The sequence below is a fragment of the Athene cunicularia genome (assembly GCF_003259725.1).
Source record: "Athene cunicularia isolate RWA chromosome 26 unlocalized genomic scaffold, athCun1 chr26_part2, whole genome shotgun sequence".
NCBI classification, from domain to species: Eukaryota; Metazoa; Chordata; class Aves; order Strigiformes; family Strigidae; genus Athene; species Athene cunicularia.
In genome coordinates this window covers 1250444-1264522 of record NW_020799137.1, presented here as the reverse complement: position 1 = coordinate 1264522, position 14079 = coordinate 1250444, and the positions used below count along the sequence as shown (strand labels likewise).

At 40.8% G+C, this 14079-nt stretch overlaps 1 protein-coding gene across 3 annotated transcripts in view; it reads right to left on the bottom strand.

Annotated features, from left to right (window-relative positions):
• PPP1R12B (protein phosphatase 1 regulatory subunit 12B) overlaps nt 1-14079 on the bottom strand; it is a 119362-nt gene that overhangs the window by 87192 nt on the left and 18091 nt on the right. For all 3 annotated transcript variants that reach the window (XM_026864399.1, XM_026864400.1, XM_026864401.1), the window contains 2 exons: nt 5535-5665; nt 3331-3449 (listed from right to left, as the gene is read on the bottom strand). In XM_026864399.1, coding sequence (XP_026720200.1) covers nt 3331-3449; nt 5535-5641 — 226 coding nt within the window. In that variant the 5' untranslated portion in view covers nt 5642-5665. Of the gene's footprint in view, nt 1-3330; nt 3450-5534; nt 5666-14079 lie in introns of those variants that run through there.

Sequence of the window (14079 nt, the reverse complement as noted above, 5' to 3'; positions counted from 1 at the left end):
GCTTTCATTAACATGTTAAAACTTACCCTATGTTTCATTTGCTGTACAATATTAGTAACCTCTTTATAATCTTCCACAAAAATCCACAAAAGCATTTTTTAGGAGTTGGAAGAACTACTGCATCACTGACAAAGACTTCAAAAAAAAAACCAACCTGAAAGTTAGCCACTGGTTGCAAGCCAGCCTAACTGCTAGCTCGACCATGAACCAACTAGACTGAAATACCAAGTCACAAATAGCAGACTAACAAACTGAACTAAGTAACAGTGAGAATATAATCCACAGTGAAGATCTGAGGAGCAGCACAACCCCAACTATACGGTCACTTAAAATTCAGTATGATTTGCAAGCTGCGTGTACGGAGATCTCTCTACCGCACCAGAGACGTTCATGCCAGGCATACCGAAATAAATACTTAGTTAATCCCACTGAGCAGCAAATCACTAGATTCTGACAAAATACAATTCTAAATCATTTTGGAGATAGAACGCAAAAAAAAAAAATTAATCTGATGTCTTAAGAGATCTGCTTTAGATGAAGTCAGATCAAGTAAGTCCATCCATCCATACATAGCTGGTACAACAGAGACATGGTCTGTGGGGCTTTCTGATCACAAGAGGGACAAGTTTCCCACTCCAGAAAACAACTGCTACTACATGGGGAGGCCAGGTGGGTCTGGCAGATAAAACCAACAAGAAGGAAAACTATCTCAACCTTGTATTTGTAAGTAGTTTTCATGATAATGAGGTCATGTAAGGATGACACATTAGAAGTGTAATACAGCTCCATGAAACACTGATCAGACTAGAGCTTGCTGATGCAGGGAAAAAACATGAAGAAGGTAACAAATCTCAAAAATCAAGAAGGGTGTTTAAGAGCAACTGTCCCTATGGATTAGTTATTTCAGAATAAGAACAACAAAATTCCTAATTAAATTATGGGGCATTAGATTTAAAACAGAACAAAAGAAAGTACTGATCAACTCAGTCTGAACTGTGAAACCCACTACCACAGGACTTTGCAAAAATTAGAAATACAACTGGCCTCAGAACAAGGATTAGACAAATTTGTAGTTACTAAACGTAATGCTATGCATGCCAGAAGTTCCCATGGACTGCTCAAGTTCATGAAACAGAAAGCCACAGGGGAATCAGGAGTACACAGAAAGTCCATCTGGCTCAGGAATTCCTTGAGGCACAGTGACTGGAGGCTGGGAAAATGTTTGGGAAGGGAATCATAGCACTTGTCCTGGTAGAGTTTGCAGCAGACATCTGCTTTGAGCCACCATTGAAGACAAGCTACAGAGCTGAATGGACACTTATTTAAAGTTTATAACACATTTACTCCAGCAGTTATGATCCTTTTCAACTGTGTCAATGGGAAACTTCTCAGTGGAGACAGATGGTTGTTTCGGGGCATCTTAGCAGGATGCTGCTAATGTGGTGAAGCAATGAAAAAGCCAAGCAGAATCCCAAGAAGTGTCAGGCAAAATATCTGGAGCTGAGGCAGAATTAGATGAAGAGCTGTCTACAGCCAGCGTTTGTTTTACTGGGTGTCCAAACCATGCCTGTCTCCTCTCTGCAGTCAGGCCTCCTTGGATGCACAGAAAGGTACAGATCCTTTCTTTACATCAGTGTAACTCATCTCTCTGTAAAGTAGGTATCAGCAACTGTACATGGTAATAACATGGTTGAAACCTTACAAGGCATGGTGTGGACAGCCCAGTAAAATAAATGCTGACTATAGACACAATTCTTCTTTGTAAATACATGAGGAGACTAAATGTAAGGGAGAAGGGCTATTTAAGCTTATTTCAAAGTGGAAGGGATAGGGGAACAAAATAAGAATAACCTTGTTAGAAATACTAGACTAGAAAGTGAAAATTTTCTATTTACCAGAAGGTACATACATGATCCTGCATCAATTTTCCAAGAGGAACAGTAACATAAATACTAACTAGCTCTCAGGTGGACAGCTACAAACTCACCAGTGGAGCAGTAACACAGTTGACAAAGTAGCAAGGTATGGATCTCTTCCTAATTATACCTGAAAATAGCTTTGAAAATAAAATAACCATCGTGTGCCAAGCAGAATACATGTGTTAGAGGGCCAGATTCAATCCAGCATGCAAATCACCCCAACTCCAACCTGCAGTCATATAATAATCTAGACTTGGGGGGGGGGGGAAAATCTTCGGGGGTCTCTAGCCGAAATCCCTGCTCCAAGGAGAGTGACTTCAAACCCAGAGCAGGTTGCTCAGAGCTGAATGCAGCTGAGTTTTGGCCACCTCCAATGATGGAGATCCCACAATTTTCTTGGGTCCCTGTTTCATAACTTTACTGGCAAACATTTTTCCCTGTGTGTGTGTGTATGTGTGCATATATATATATATGCATGCAGTCAGAATGTCCCTTGTTCAAACCTATGACTTTTTCCTCTCATCATGTCACTGTGCAGCTTGGGAGAGTCTGGCTCCATTGTCTCTATAGCCTCCCTCAAGGACAGCAATTTGATCCCCCTGGCAACTTTCTCTTCTCAAGGAGAAATACACAGCTCATACATACCCAATGTGGATAGTTTGATCTGTGTCAGCTCAGCTGCCTCAGTTCATCACTCCCCACACAGCTGAAATAAATGCATCCTTCAAAAACATTCCTGATGAACTTCACAGACAGGGTTTAAACTTCTTACGTGTATGTACAGATACCTAACCACTCACAGATTAATTTAATGAGTACAAAGAAAAATCTTACATTGGTGAAGCATTTCTTAATTCTAAAATAAATTATGCTATCCAAGATGCTGCTTCTACCAGTGATGCTTTTGCAGGGACAGCACAGAGAGCAGCACCTCAGACAGGCACACCTGATGAGAACGGAGAAATAGCAGAGCAGGTGGGCTGCAGAAGTTGTCTTGGGAAGGACTGGGATAGAACAGGTCACTCCAGGCCAGGCATACTCATTTCCCAGTCCCTACTCTTGGCAAGGATGTAAAAATCTCACCTCTCTATTATTAAGTTTTAGTGAAATAAGATATTTCATCGATACCAGAGATCAGAATGAAATCTCACTTCACAAGCAAACAGATCTAACAAATCAGCTTTCAGTTCTGTGGTGTCTTGCTTTGAAGAATCCTACTTAATGCAGAGAAACTGCACACCACAAACCTCCTGCATCTGTTCCACTGTTCTGCCACCAAACCAACATTTGTCTGCTGCCTCTTGGGCCAGATTTCAGATCTCTTCATCTATAGTCAGTAAGCCAACAGAATGTTCTGTAAGAAGCTCTCAGAGGTCTAACTCTCACGTATTCAATCCCACTACTGATTTACCTTGTTTCTTTACTTGTTCCAGAAGCAGGTCCTTCATGGCTGCCTCCTCTGCGATGTCAGATGGGACTTCACCTTCGCTGTTCACAGCAGCCACATTGGCTCCATGACTAATTAAGTACCTATGTGAATAAGACCCAGAGGAATGTATTAGACCTTGTGTGCAGGCTTCAGTGCAACCTAACAGTAAATTAAGCAGCAGAACAAAACATTTGGCTTTCTCATTCAAGTTCAATTACCAAATGAGTGTCTTATTCTTATCAAATTTTTAGATTAAAAAAGTTCATTTTTAAATACAAGGTCCCTGGTCAGTCGCTCATTTTGTTTCTCTACAGTTAATCAAGTACCCCTAGTTCATGCACTAACCCGATAGATTATGCTTTTTTTTTTTTTTTTTTTTTTTTTAGGGAAGTAATTGTGAAAAAAAAAAAGGTAAGCCAATACATCATCAATTTTTTTAATTTGTCTTTTTATAACTATACCAGAAGTTCATTCAAGAACAATTAGTATCTTCTTTGGCTTGTACATCTCGTAACCAGTAAAAATATGGGAAGTAAAATAGTATCTGTTTAAACACAAAGATCTAGGAGGGTGAGGTATAAGAAATTTATGCTTCGTTTTATTATAAAATTTATTTTCAGTGCCTTTGAGAAACAGGTACCAGCATTCAAATTTTTGTAACTTTTTAGTAGCTGTGGTGGACAAAATAAGCATGGTATGACTGGTAAAGAATAGTAATGTATTTCATTTGAAGAACTAGTATTTGGGAAGAAGGAAAAAACAAACTGATAAAGGATCATCCATAGAGCTAAGAATTGTTCCAGAAGTACAACACACAGAAATAGATGAGCCACAAAAGATACTATTTTGGTTAGAACATATTGTAGAGGACTATCTTGGGAAAGACTATCATTTCCCCTTATTCTTTTAACCTACAATGGAGCCTTTATCACAGAAAAATTATTTCACTTGTGAAACTACCATTTATGCTTGTCCATTCTTTGGTTCCAGTTATTCTAGCACTTGAGGTCATATATTTGAGCAACTCTCAAAGTCTCAGAGCAACTTGTTGGTGTACCTTCTCTAGGACAAACAGACTGTTAGCCCTTTGTAAGTATAATGAATGCTCAGATCAGGTGCAGAATGCTATTTCAAACCCTGGAATCAGAAACTGTGCCAAGAAGAGTCAAAACTTTGTTGGGAGTCACTTATAGCAGGTTACTGATTTGATTTAAACACCTACTGAACAAGACTCTGTTATACTTACTGTCTCTTCTTTTATATGTTTGTACACACTAGATTATCTAATCTAAGGCAGGCCACAGAATTTCACTCAGTTATGTCCAAATGGAGCCCAATACCTTGTGTTGTAAACAAAACAAAAAAATACAACAAGACAATGCTCTAATTGTGAGTTAAGTAACAAGCAGTTACTTTTATCTACCTCTCCATCTTTTGTCAGACAGTATACAAGAAACAAACATAAGATCAGAATTTAAAGAAAAAGAAACGATTCTGTTGGTATACTGGTGACTCCAAAGCCCAGAACATTGCATTTCTTTCTTGAAAGTCTCCACACAACCTCTGTACTGCTCACATAGGCCTGTCCATGGTAAGAAAATGTAGCTGCTTTGCAAAGCCTCAGAACAAGGGTAAGCACTGGTGTGGTCCCTCTTAGAAATGGTTTCTATGTGCCACGTATCTACTGTTTGGGGTTTACACCAGAATAGCTATATGCATGTAATTACACCAACACGCGTTTTGTACAGAGGCAAAATTATTTTCAGCTAGAGGAATAATATGCAAAATCGCTGTTGGGTAACACTTAAAATTCTACATGGGCTCCCTGCTGATGGAAGTGCCCAGCAGAGAGAGGCAGCAGCAGCAGAGCTGTGCTTCCCTACGTGTCTCTGCATTAGCGTGCCTGCCTGCCAGCCATCCTGCTTCCCTGCTGCTTGGCACTTTAGCTGAAGTATCTAGTGAATCATAAGTCACTCTAATGGGATCAGCAGAAAGCAACTAGTTGCAGGCTCTACCTTAATCCTTACAAATTAGGAACTCAAGAACAGGAGAAATGCATCTATTTACAGCATTGCTTCCCAAGGCATTGTGTTAAGTCTCAGAGCATCAACCGCCTGTGTACCTGCTTCAAAGAGGAAGACATGGAAAGAGTTATAAATACTCAGAATAGCCTGAAACTCACTCACTCTGCTATGTTCAGATAGCCACACGATGCCACTGCGTGAAGAGGGGTCCAGCCCTCATTATCTTGCTGGTTCACATTGGCTCCATTTTCTACAAGGAACTTCACCATGTCCAGGTTCTCATCTATACAGGCCTGAAGGACACAGGGAAGGGGGACATCCAAGGGAGGGAAGAATTGAAGAGAAAAGGAAGGGGGGGAGAAGAAAAAATATGTTGGTGTTAAATTCATGTAAAACCTCCATTTTCAGTTTACAGGCAGCAGGTAATTCCTAGGCTGTTTCCTACACTGAGCCAGCACACCTGAAAGCTTAAGGTCGCTTGAAGTTGGAAACTAAAATAAATGAATTTCAGAACTTTCAAAAATTAATTGTAACTTGGAGAGTCCCCAGGTGGACCACCTCTAAACTTGCTCAAGCTTTACTTCTCATCAACTGGTCTGGTTCCTTCCTCTCTCCCACAATGTTATCTCCCTGGAGCAGGGATGCACTGTAAAACAATATATCTGTATTAGTTTTAGGTATGGCATCAAATTCCTCTAAGCAAAGCAAGATCTGTATTCATTTAGATTACGTTCCCTCCAAATGTCAATGAAATAATGAGGTATCACTGGCAGTAGGGATGAGCAGGGAAAGCATGAGCTCAAGAAGCCAAACTAAAGCAGACCATCTGGACACTGGATGCTGCCCTTTACAGACATAATCATAGCAAAAGCAGAATTTTAGAGAAGAAACTTCTTTATTCAGCAGTATTTATTAATTTGCCTGAGTAAAGCAAAGGACAACTTTCCCTGTTGGCTGTACAGACCCCGTGAGCTACTGAAGAGAATGACAACCCTTTATTAGCCACTGTATTAATTCCAGAGCCTGCATTTACAGAGACCTGCTAGCTTTGAAGCTGCCAGAAGAAAACCTCGCTAGATTTTCAAGTCTCAGCACTTCTGTCAGGTGGAATTCCTCCTTCCTCAAATTCCCAGCTACAGCACGTTCTACACTGCATTTACAGTTCACTGGAGGCTGCTATTTAAGGATGAGCTGGCAATTTAATACATACATCCAAGTGCCTCAGCTGAGAAGCACCAGGCATGACTAGGAGGCCAAAGGACTGGCTTTTACTCTGTGTCCATCTACAGGCAGAAACCTAGGTCCTCATTACTGGAGAGGGTATCAGCTTGCCAATATCACAGTACTTGATTCTTTTATACAGCTTGATGTGGGCACATCGAGCAGTTACTGCAGTCAGATGACTTCCAGATGATCATTCTACTAAAACAAGCAACACTGACTATCCATTCTGATCCTAGCAAGTAATGAAAAGGAGGAAATTGTCTTTAACAACATCCCCACCCCTGTCTCCAAAAGAAAGAATCCCATATAATCTAACGTATTTATTTACACTGCATTGCTTATTTCAAAAGGAGAGGAATGCCCTACACCAAGACATCCACCTCTTGTTATTTCTACAGCAACCGTAAATCCTAAACTAGCCTTTTACCCTGCAAACAAACTCCTGTATTTGCTTGGTTCAAAAGTAGCCATGAAAAAGGCTACTTGTGAACTTTAAAAGCAAAAGCTTTTCAATCTCTAAAGAAGCATGCTCCAGAAAACTAACTCCTAGTACAATTACTTGGCAATTGTTGGAAAACACAGGGTACATCTCTTGATGCTAGGACAGGATGCTCTGGGAGCAGACTCAAGCACCCAAGTCCAAACTATGCCTATGCTGAAGTTTTAGCATCTTTGCTTGCTCTGGTTCAGACTGGTTTAATCTTCCTCTTTGCCAGAAAAGCACAACCATAAGTCTAGAAGTAGTTTACTTCAGGGACTGCTCCAAACCCAGAATGGATGAGACTGCCCCTGGGTTGTCTCTGTCTACCCTGCCCAGTCCATCAACATTCTTCCACCAAATCCAGCTCTGGAAGACTTCCCTTAGATTATTTCAGACACTAGAACTTGCAAAAAAAACAACCACCCAAACCAAAAATATCAGGGACTGAAGAGCATCACAGTGAGGTCAGAGGAGTCCCAGGTCCAAGCACAACGGTTAGGTCTGAGCAAAGTGGATGCAAACCAGGTTCTACTACCAGCCTCAGGATTAAGGTTTGTTTCTTTTCCTCCTTATTTAGATCATCTGGTCCAACCCCCTACACAAAGCAGAGCTAAATCTGATGTTAGATCAGGTTGCTCAGGTTGCCAGTTTTTACTGTCTGTAAGGATGGAGACTCCACAGCCAGTCTGGGCTCTGTCCCAGTGCTTCACCATCCTCTCAGTGGGTAATTTTTATTACTCTCTAATCAGGATTTTTCTTGCTGCAATTTATGTCTCCTGCTACAGTAATACAGATGTAACCTCTAAGTCTCAAGCAGGTGATGAGAGCAGGAAACACAAGCCGAATATTCCTTCTGTACAGGGGAACAAACGTGTGCCCAATAAGAATGTGATTAATTTTAATACATAATCTAGAAGGGATACACTCCTGATTTCCATAATCCTGCAGACTACGCAAACAAATCCGTTAGTGGCTTATGTCCCTAACAAGGCAATCAAATGCAGTAGGAAGGTCAAGTATGCAACGCACATGAGATGGACACAGATACACAGAGGAACATAATAATCCCTTTTCAGTTCAAGGGTCAATTTTTGGGGAATTCAAGTCTGAGCCTGCAAAATTCAGAGCTAATCTGCATTTTATTGCCACCCATATTTATTGTGATATACTTCAAGTTTTCCCCCAGCACTCCTCAAATAAATTACACTTACAGTCTAATTGACGAGCTATTTACATTTTGACCTGGGAACACAACCATTGCATATCACTTTTTAAATAAAACTGACTTAATCTAAAAGTGTATTGCTCCAAGAATAGCCAAGACAAGTTCACCCACGCAGTGGTTTCTTTTGAGCACAATCACTTCTGGCTGACTAAATTACAGCCTCGAAGAATTTTATCAGCATGGCTCTGACAAAGCAGCGAGGTAGATGTTTCATGCCTATGCATACCTACTGCTCTGCTATATTTGTTTGAGTATTACCTGCAGTTTGAGTGTAAATCTAATTTTAGGCTCAAGAATGTCTCTATATTGTGAGCTTTGTATGTATTTGATAGAGAATTATATTTACATTGTTTATCGTTTAAACCACCCAAATACACCCACTACATCTGCACATACTAGGAATGGGCCAAAAGACCAGTTCTTGCTCAAGCCACTGGATATACTGGACTCTAAAATTAAGTATGTGTTTAGATGCATAAAAAGAGCCCCCGTGGCCCCTTCATTGAAATTTTTGCCTGTTACTGGCTGCACTGTTGTACTGGTCCCGGTCTCGCGTGGTTCCTATGGAATGCATGCTAGAAACAGAAGGGATAATGGGATCAACCCCACCTGTTCCTACACAGAAGTCTGCAGTAATTTGACTCGCCTGGCTTCTGAAGAGATAAAACTATGACAAAGTGACAAAGCTACATGGGTTCTGACAAGAGGAGGCATTCCCTGAGGGAACCATAACACATTTCATGCCTGTTGTCTGCATTTGCCACAAAGATAAAAGTCTCGCGCAAAGGTGTATTAAGTCCTTAATGGATGTATTCTTCAATACATCCATTAAGAATGTATTCTTTAATATCTAAGCAATTTATTCTTTAACATTTACAAAAAATAACCCTCACTCCACCCTTCTACATTTGTGTATCACGAAAAACTGGTCTACAAGTTATGTGATCAAGCAATGTGACACTGCTTGGCAAATATTTATTTAAGTATTAATACCAACACATAAGAATAGAAATGAACACAGAGTTGAGTAACACAAACATTGTTTTAAACAACTTGAGGCTGCGTTAACATTAGGCGGTACGACTTCTTGCCTGCTTCAAATATCAAAATGCAAGAATTCGTTGCATTTTTGTAATATTACATAATACTAATTCTACTGGCCAAGATTTTAAGATGTGGAGGAGTTTGAGAAAACGGCATTCAACAGAGGTACTGAATAACCCCTGTTCATCATTGTCTCATGTAAGAAACTATCAGGCATAGGATTATTTGCACAATTTTTTAGTCAGACACCCTAAGAGAATATACTGGTTGTATATTAACATGCCATAACGTATTTAAGACATTTTAGAGCAATAACTATGAAGCCAACAATTAGGATGAGTAAAATCGGTAATTTCTAAAGATTTCCTATACTTTAACAACTTTAGAAAACATATATAAATGTTATGACAGATTAAATGGCAGCTTTGTTGCAATGTATTTGTGTATACTTTTAAAGTATCAACTGATTAACACTTACATGTTATCACAGAATTCAAACTTGCACACACATTAATGGTATTGTTTAATACATGACACAATTTTACCAAGGTATAAAGAACAGAAATTTTCACTGTGTAGAAGTACTCAAGGCACACACTTGCCCACCTAAAATTTCTGAGAGCCCCGACTGCTGATACACCTCCTGCAAATCTCTGTTGCATGTTTCATTGTGCGTATCTGCCAAAATTAAGCACTGCAAAACATCACATAAGAAAAACATATTCACTGATATTCAGAGAGTAAAGTTCAGCTTCTGGCAAAGCAAAATGGGTTACGTGAGGTTACTGGAGGAAGGAGAAGAGGACAAAGAGGAAGTAAAAGGGAGAGATGTGTCCACCTTTAAGTACCATTAATCCTCCAACCTTAAATTCAGGCATGTGGATAAATTTAGTAACTGGAGAAGATCTACTGGTATGCAAAGTTCTCCTCTTTTATTTGATACAGTGTTCCTCGAGAACTTTATAATAGCAACTACATTGGACAGCAATATTACAAAGCAGACATTTGCCCCTCCAACCCCCAAAGGAAGGAAAGTCAGTCATAAAAAGCTGGTTGAGAAGTAACATTGCCTTTTCAGCAGGCAGTTATTTAATGTGAAGAAACACTCCCTCTCCTAAATTGCCCTTGAAATTTGCTTTGCAGAAGGAAAAATAGGTACACGGATAGGCTTAATTCTTTCCATTTTAGGCACTGCTAACCCTCAACTGCTTGGTTTCACATGCAGAAGGGCTAAAAGCAGGGTTAACTACAGAGCACAGCACTTCTGTCTCTAAATTTTCCAATTCCTTCTTCATCTTCTCTGTAAAAGATGTAACGCAACCTTGAAGGCGATGCAATAGGGTGGGAGTATGCAGTGACTATCTTTCTCTCTAATTGGAGATCTTCAGCAGGCTAATCTCTTGCCATCCTTGTATTTTTCTTGGCAATTGGTTAGCTCCAAGTGCTTCTGGAATGGCACTAATGTATTACAGTTTTAGCAGTCTTTGATGCAAACTGCATCCAGTGCCCAGAACTACCCACTAACCGCTCAAAGAAAGTTGGCTCATACGATTTAAATCCCAGGCATCACTGGGCAAGTCTCCATCCACAGCTCATGGTGTTCCTCCAGCTCCTGGCAGGGGACCAGCATTTAGCAGTTTTTCCATAGGGAGGAAGTGCTCAGTTTCTAAAATTTGCAGATACGGCATATTAGCTTCCCCCTCTTAGATAACAGGTGTAGCCCTTTACAGCCAGGGACACTCACTGCATTATTTTTTTGCCAGTAGCTATTGCCAAGGTATTCTTCTTTCAAGCATAAAGTTTACATTACAATAATGAAACGGGGGACACCAGGAAACGTTACAGAACAACTCTGCAAAACTCTGCTCATCTGGCAAGGCTTGTTCAACAACCAGACAAAATCTGATCTTTATCTTGAATGAAACCTCATTATTGTAATAGTATTGTTAGCGTTTGCTCCTTCCTCAGAGCATACAGAACATAAGCGTCATCAAACTTCTGATGAGTATCAGCAATGCAACAGCTCCAACTGCCTGCCAAGGTTTTTGGTTTGCATATCTCCTGGGCATCCCCCACAGGACACAGATAGGAAGATCAGGGAGTAAAAGGAGCCAGAGGGATGAGGACCGAAGGGTTCAGAGGACCAAGGATCAAGATCCAACAAGGTGTAAACAGTATCCTGCTCACTTTCTAGGGGGTGCATTGCATTTAGCAAAACCCCAGCCTATGACTGGTGTTACATTCCCACTATATAATAAATACATACAGTATAGCAGTGAGGAGAGCAACTAAACCACCTGACAAATTCCTAAGAAATTGCTTAGGATCAGCTGAGTGAGGAAAAAACCCCCAAACTTTTCACATGGAGAAAGGGGGATGGTTACAAACACAGAAGAACAGAGAAGCCATGGCAATAATTTGCACATCAGCAGTGCTGTCACAGGCACCCACATTAAGGCAATTGTTTTCTCCACAACTTGTAAGTATTACGGTAGTTTATTATAAATACATTAACAACATTCAGTGCAACTGTCTGCAGGCAGAACAGTTCTCATCAGCATTTCAGCTTTACAGCTCCTCAGTGGCACAGACGCTTCAGCTGCCCTTTACCTGCACAACTCACATGCAGTACTGTATGCAGGGCTAACAGCGAGGGTGAACTTGGCTGAGAGCATATTGCATTTCTAAATGCAGCCCCATTGAGTAAATATTTAGTTTACAAACAGTATGTCACATCACCCAGTATCATATGATCATGGAATAAAATAGCAGCAGCGTGCATACAAGAGCCTAAAATCAAAGTCAGCCAGACAACCTGTAATAACTGCTGTGGTTTTAATTTTGGCTATATTTATTTCCCTGGTGCTCCCTCCTTGGCTGGTCAGGATTTGAGAAAGAGAACCTATGAATTTCCTCAAGGTGGAGGAAAGATGCAAGACGGGAAAAGATAAGGGCTACATGCTTGGCTTCTGCGTTGCGTGTTTCTACTATGAATACATCAGTCTTGTGACAGAACCCTATCTTGGTGACTTCTCTGTGCAGAAGAGTGAAAATCTCGTAATCCTACCGTGTCAGATTCTTGGGTAGCAATCCTCATGGTTCTGACATAGAAATCATACTTGGCAGCTCCACTTGTCACATGTAAATATAATACATAAACTAGCTCGTCAAGACACATGCCAGCTTTTTTAAGAGAGCATTAGAGATGTCAGGCCAGCAGAGGCCATGCTCCATCTCTTAATTATTCCAATATTCATCTCTTGAGCCTCCCAGGAGTATGGTACCTCTTGGCCTGTGCAAAATGCTCCTGTTAAATCAGATTGCTCATGAAACTCCCATAATTATTTGGCCAGATTCAGCTCAAATCCAGAAATAAAGTGTTGATACCATCTTCAAAGTTCTTTATATACCCAGACCTCCCCTGACACGGTTTGTCTCCCTCTGTTCTGTCACTGATCCCAATTTCTGTAACTCTTAAGACAAACTAGTAGTGAATAAAAACATCTCTAAGATTCTTCCATACAACCCTACATCCATGGTATGGCATTCGTGCACTGATCTTCAGGACTCTTCTCCGTATGTCAGCCTGCCCGGAAAGCCACTCCATTCTTCCATATGATGAAACAGTTCATATTTCAGATGACAAGATCCTCAGAGCAGGGACCATCTGCAACTGTTTAAAGAGCACCCAGCTCTCAACACACAGCAGTGCCAGTCAGGTAAAGAACAGCAACATATATACCATTGAATCACTGCAGCTGGAAAGGACACGAGGAGACTTCTAACCGAAGGTCTCCTGCCAAGGCAGGGTGTACACCGAATTCTCACCAGCTTTCTAGGCTGTGGACATACATATGATATGTATGGGTGTGCACACATGTACGTATGTACACACAGACACTCATTTATTCCTTGTAAATCTGGGGAACTTTACAATGGTGGGGAAGGACTAGTACACACAGATTGTGTCGTATTTGCAGCCATTCTGATCCAAAAATGACTCACCTCCATTGTTTAGATGCTTTATTTGCCCAAGCCTCTAACTTTCTCCTCCTGAATGATGTTCTCATGCTGGAAACCTGACCTAGACTCATCTGAGTGTCAGAGACTGCACCACCCACAAGCTACAACAGATTCTGCATTAGATGTGGGGCAACAAAAGTGGGTTTTGTTCATACAAACCAAGCACACCCGTTCCTAACGCTACCAGCAGGACCATTTTTGACAAGATCAGACGGGTTCACATCACACTCAAATAGATTAAAAGGTTTTCTTCAGGCTAAATGAAGAGCCAGAGAGGTACTGCAGGAATACAGGCCATAAAAAGCACTAAACTAAAAGCAGAACATTTTCTGCATGCATGCAAATGCAGTCTTTAATTCAACCTCAGACCCCCACAACAGCATAAGTACCCCACAACAGTTTAAGTCCAGGCTGCCACGGTGTCTCCTGCCCCAGCCCTATGTTCCCACACCTTGCCTTGCACAAGATTTATTTCATCCACATTTCCAAAGTGTAAAGAAACAGATGTACCCAGAGGGTATTTCCTGTTGTAGGTAGGATATATTACCCCCACAATGCTTGTCTTTTCCCACTGTCTGCAGATCAGCATAAACCTATTTACAACAGGATGAGATGAATCCCACCCTCAGTGACTTACCAGCGGTCACATGAGAAACCTCCAAGAGCCAAGATTTACCAGGTCACTCAACCTGTGGCTTGAGATGGTTCTC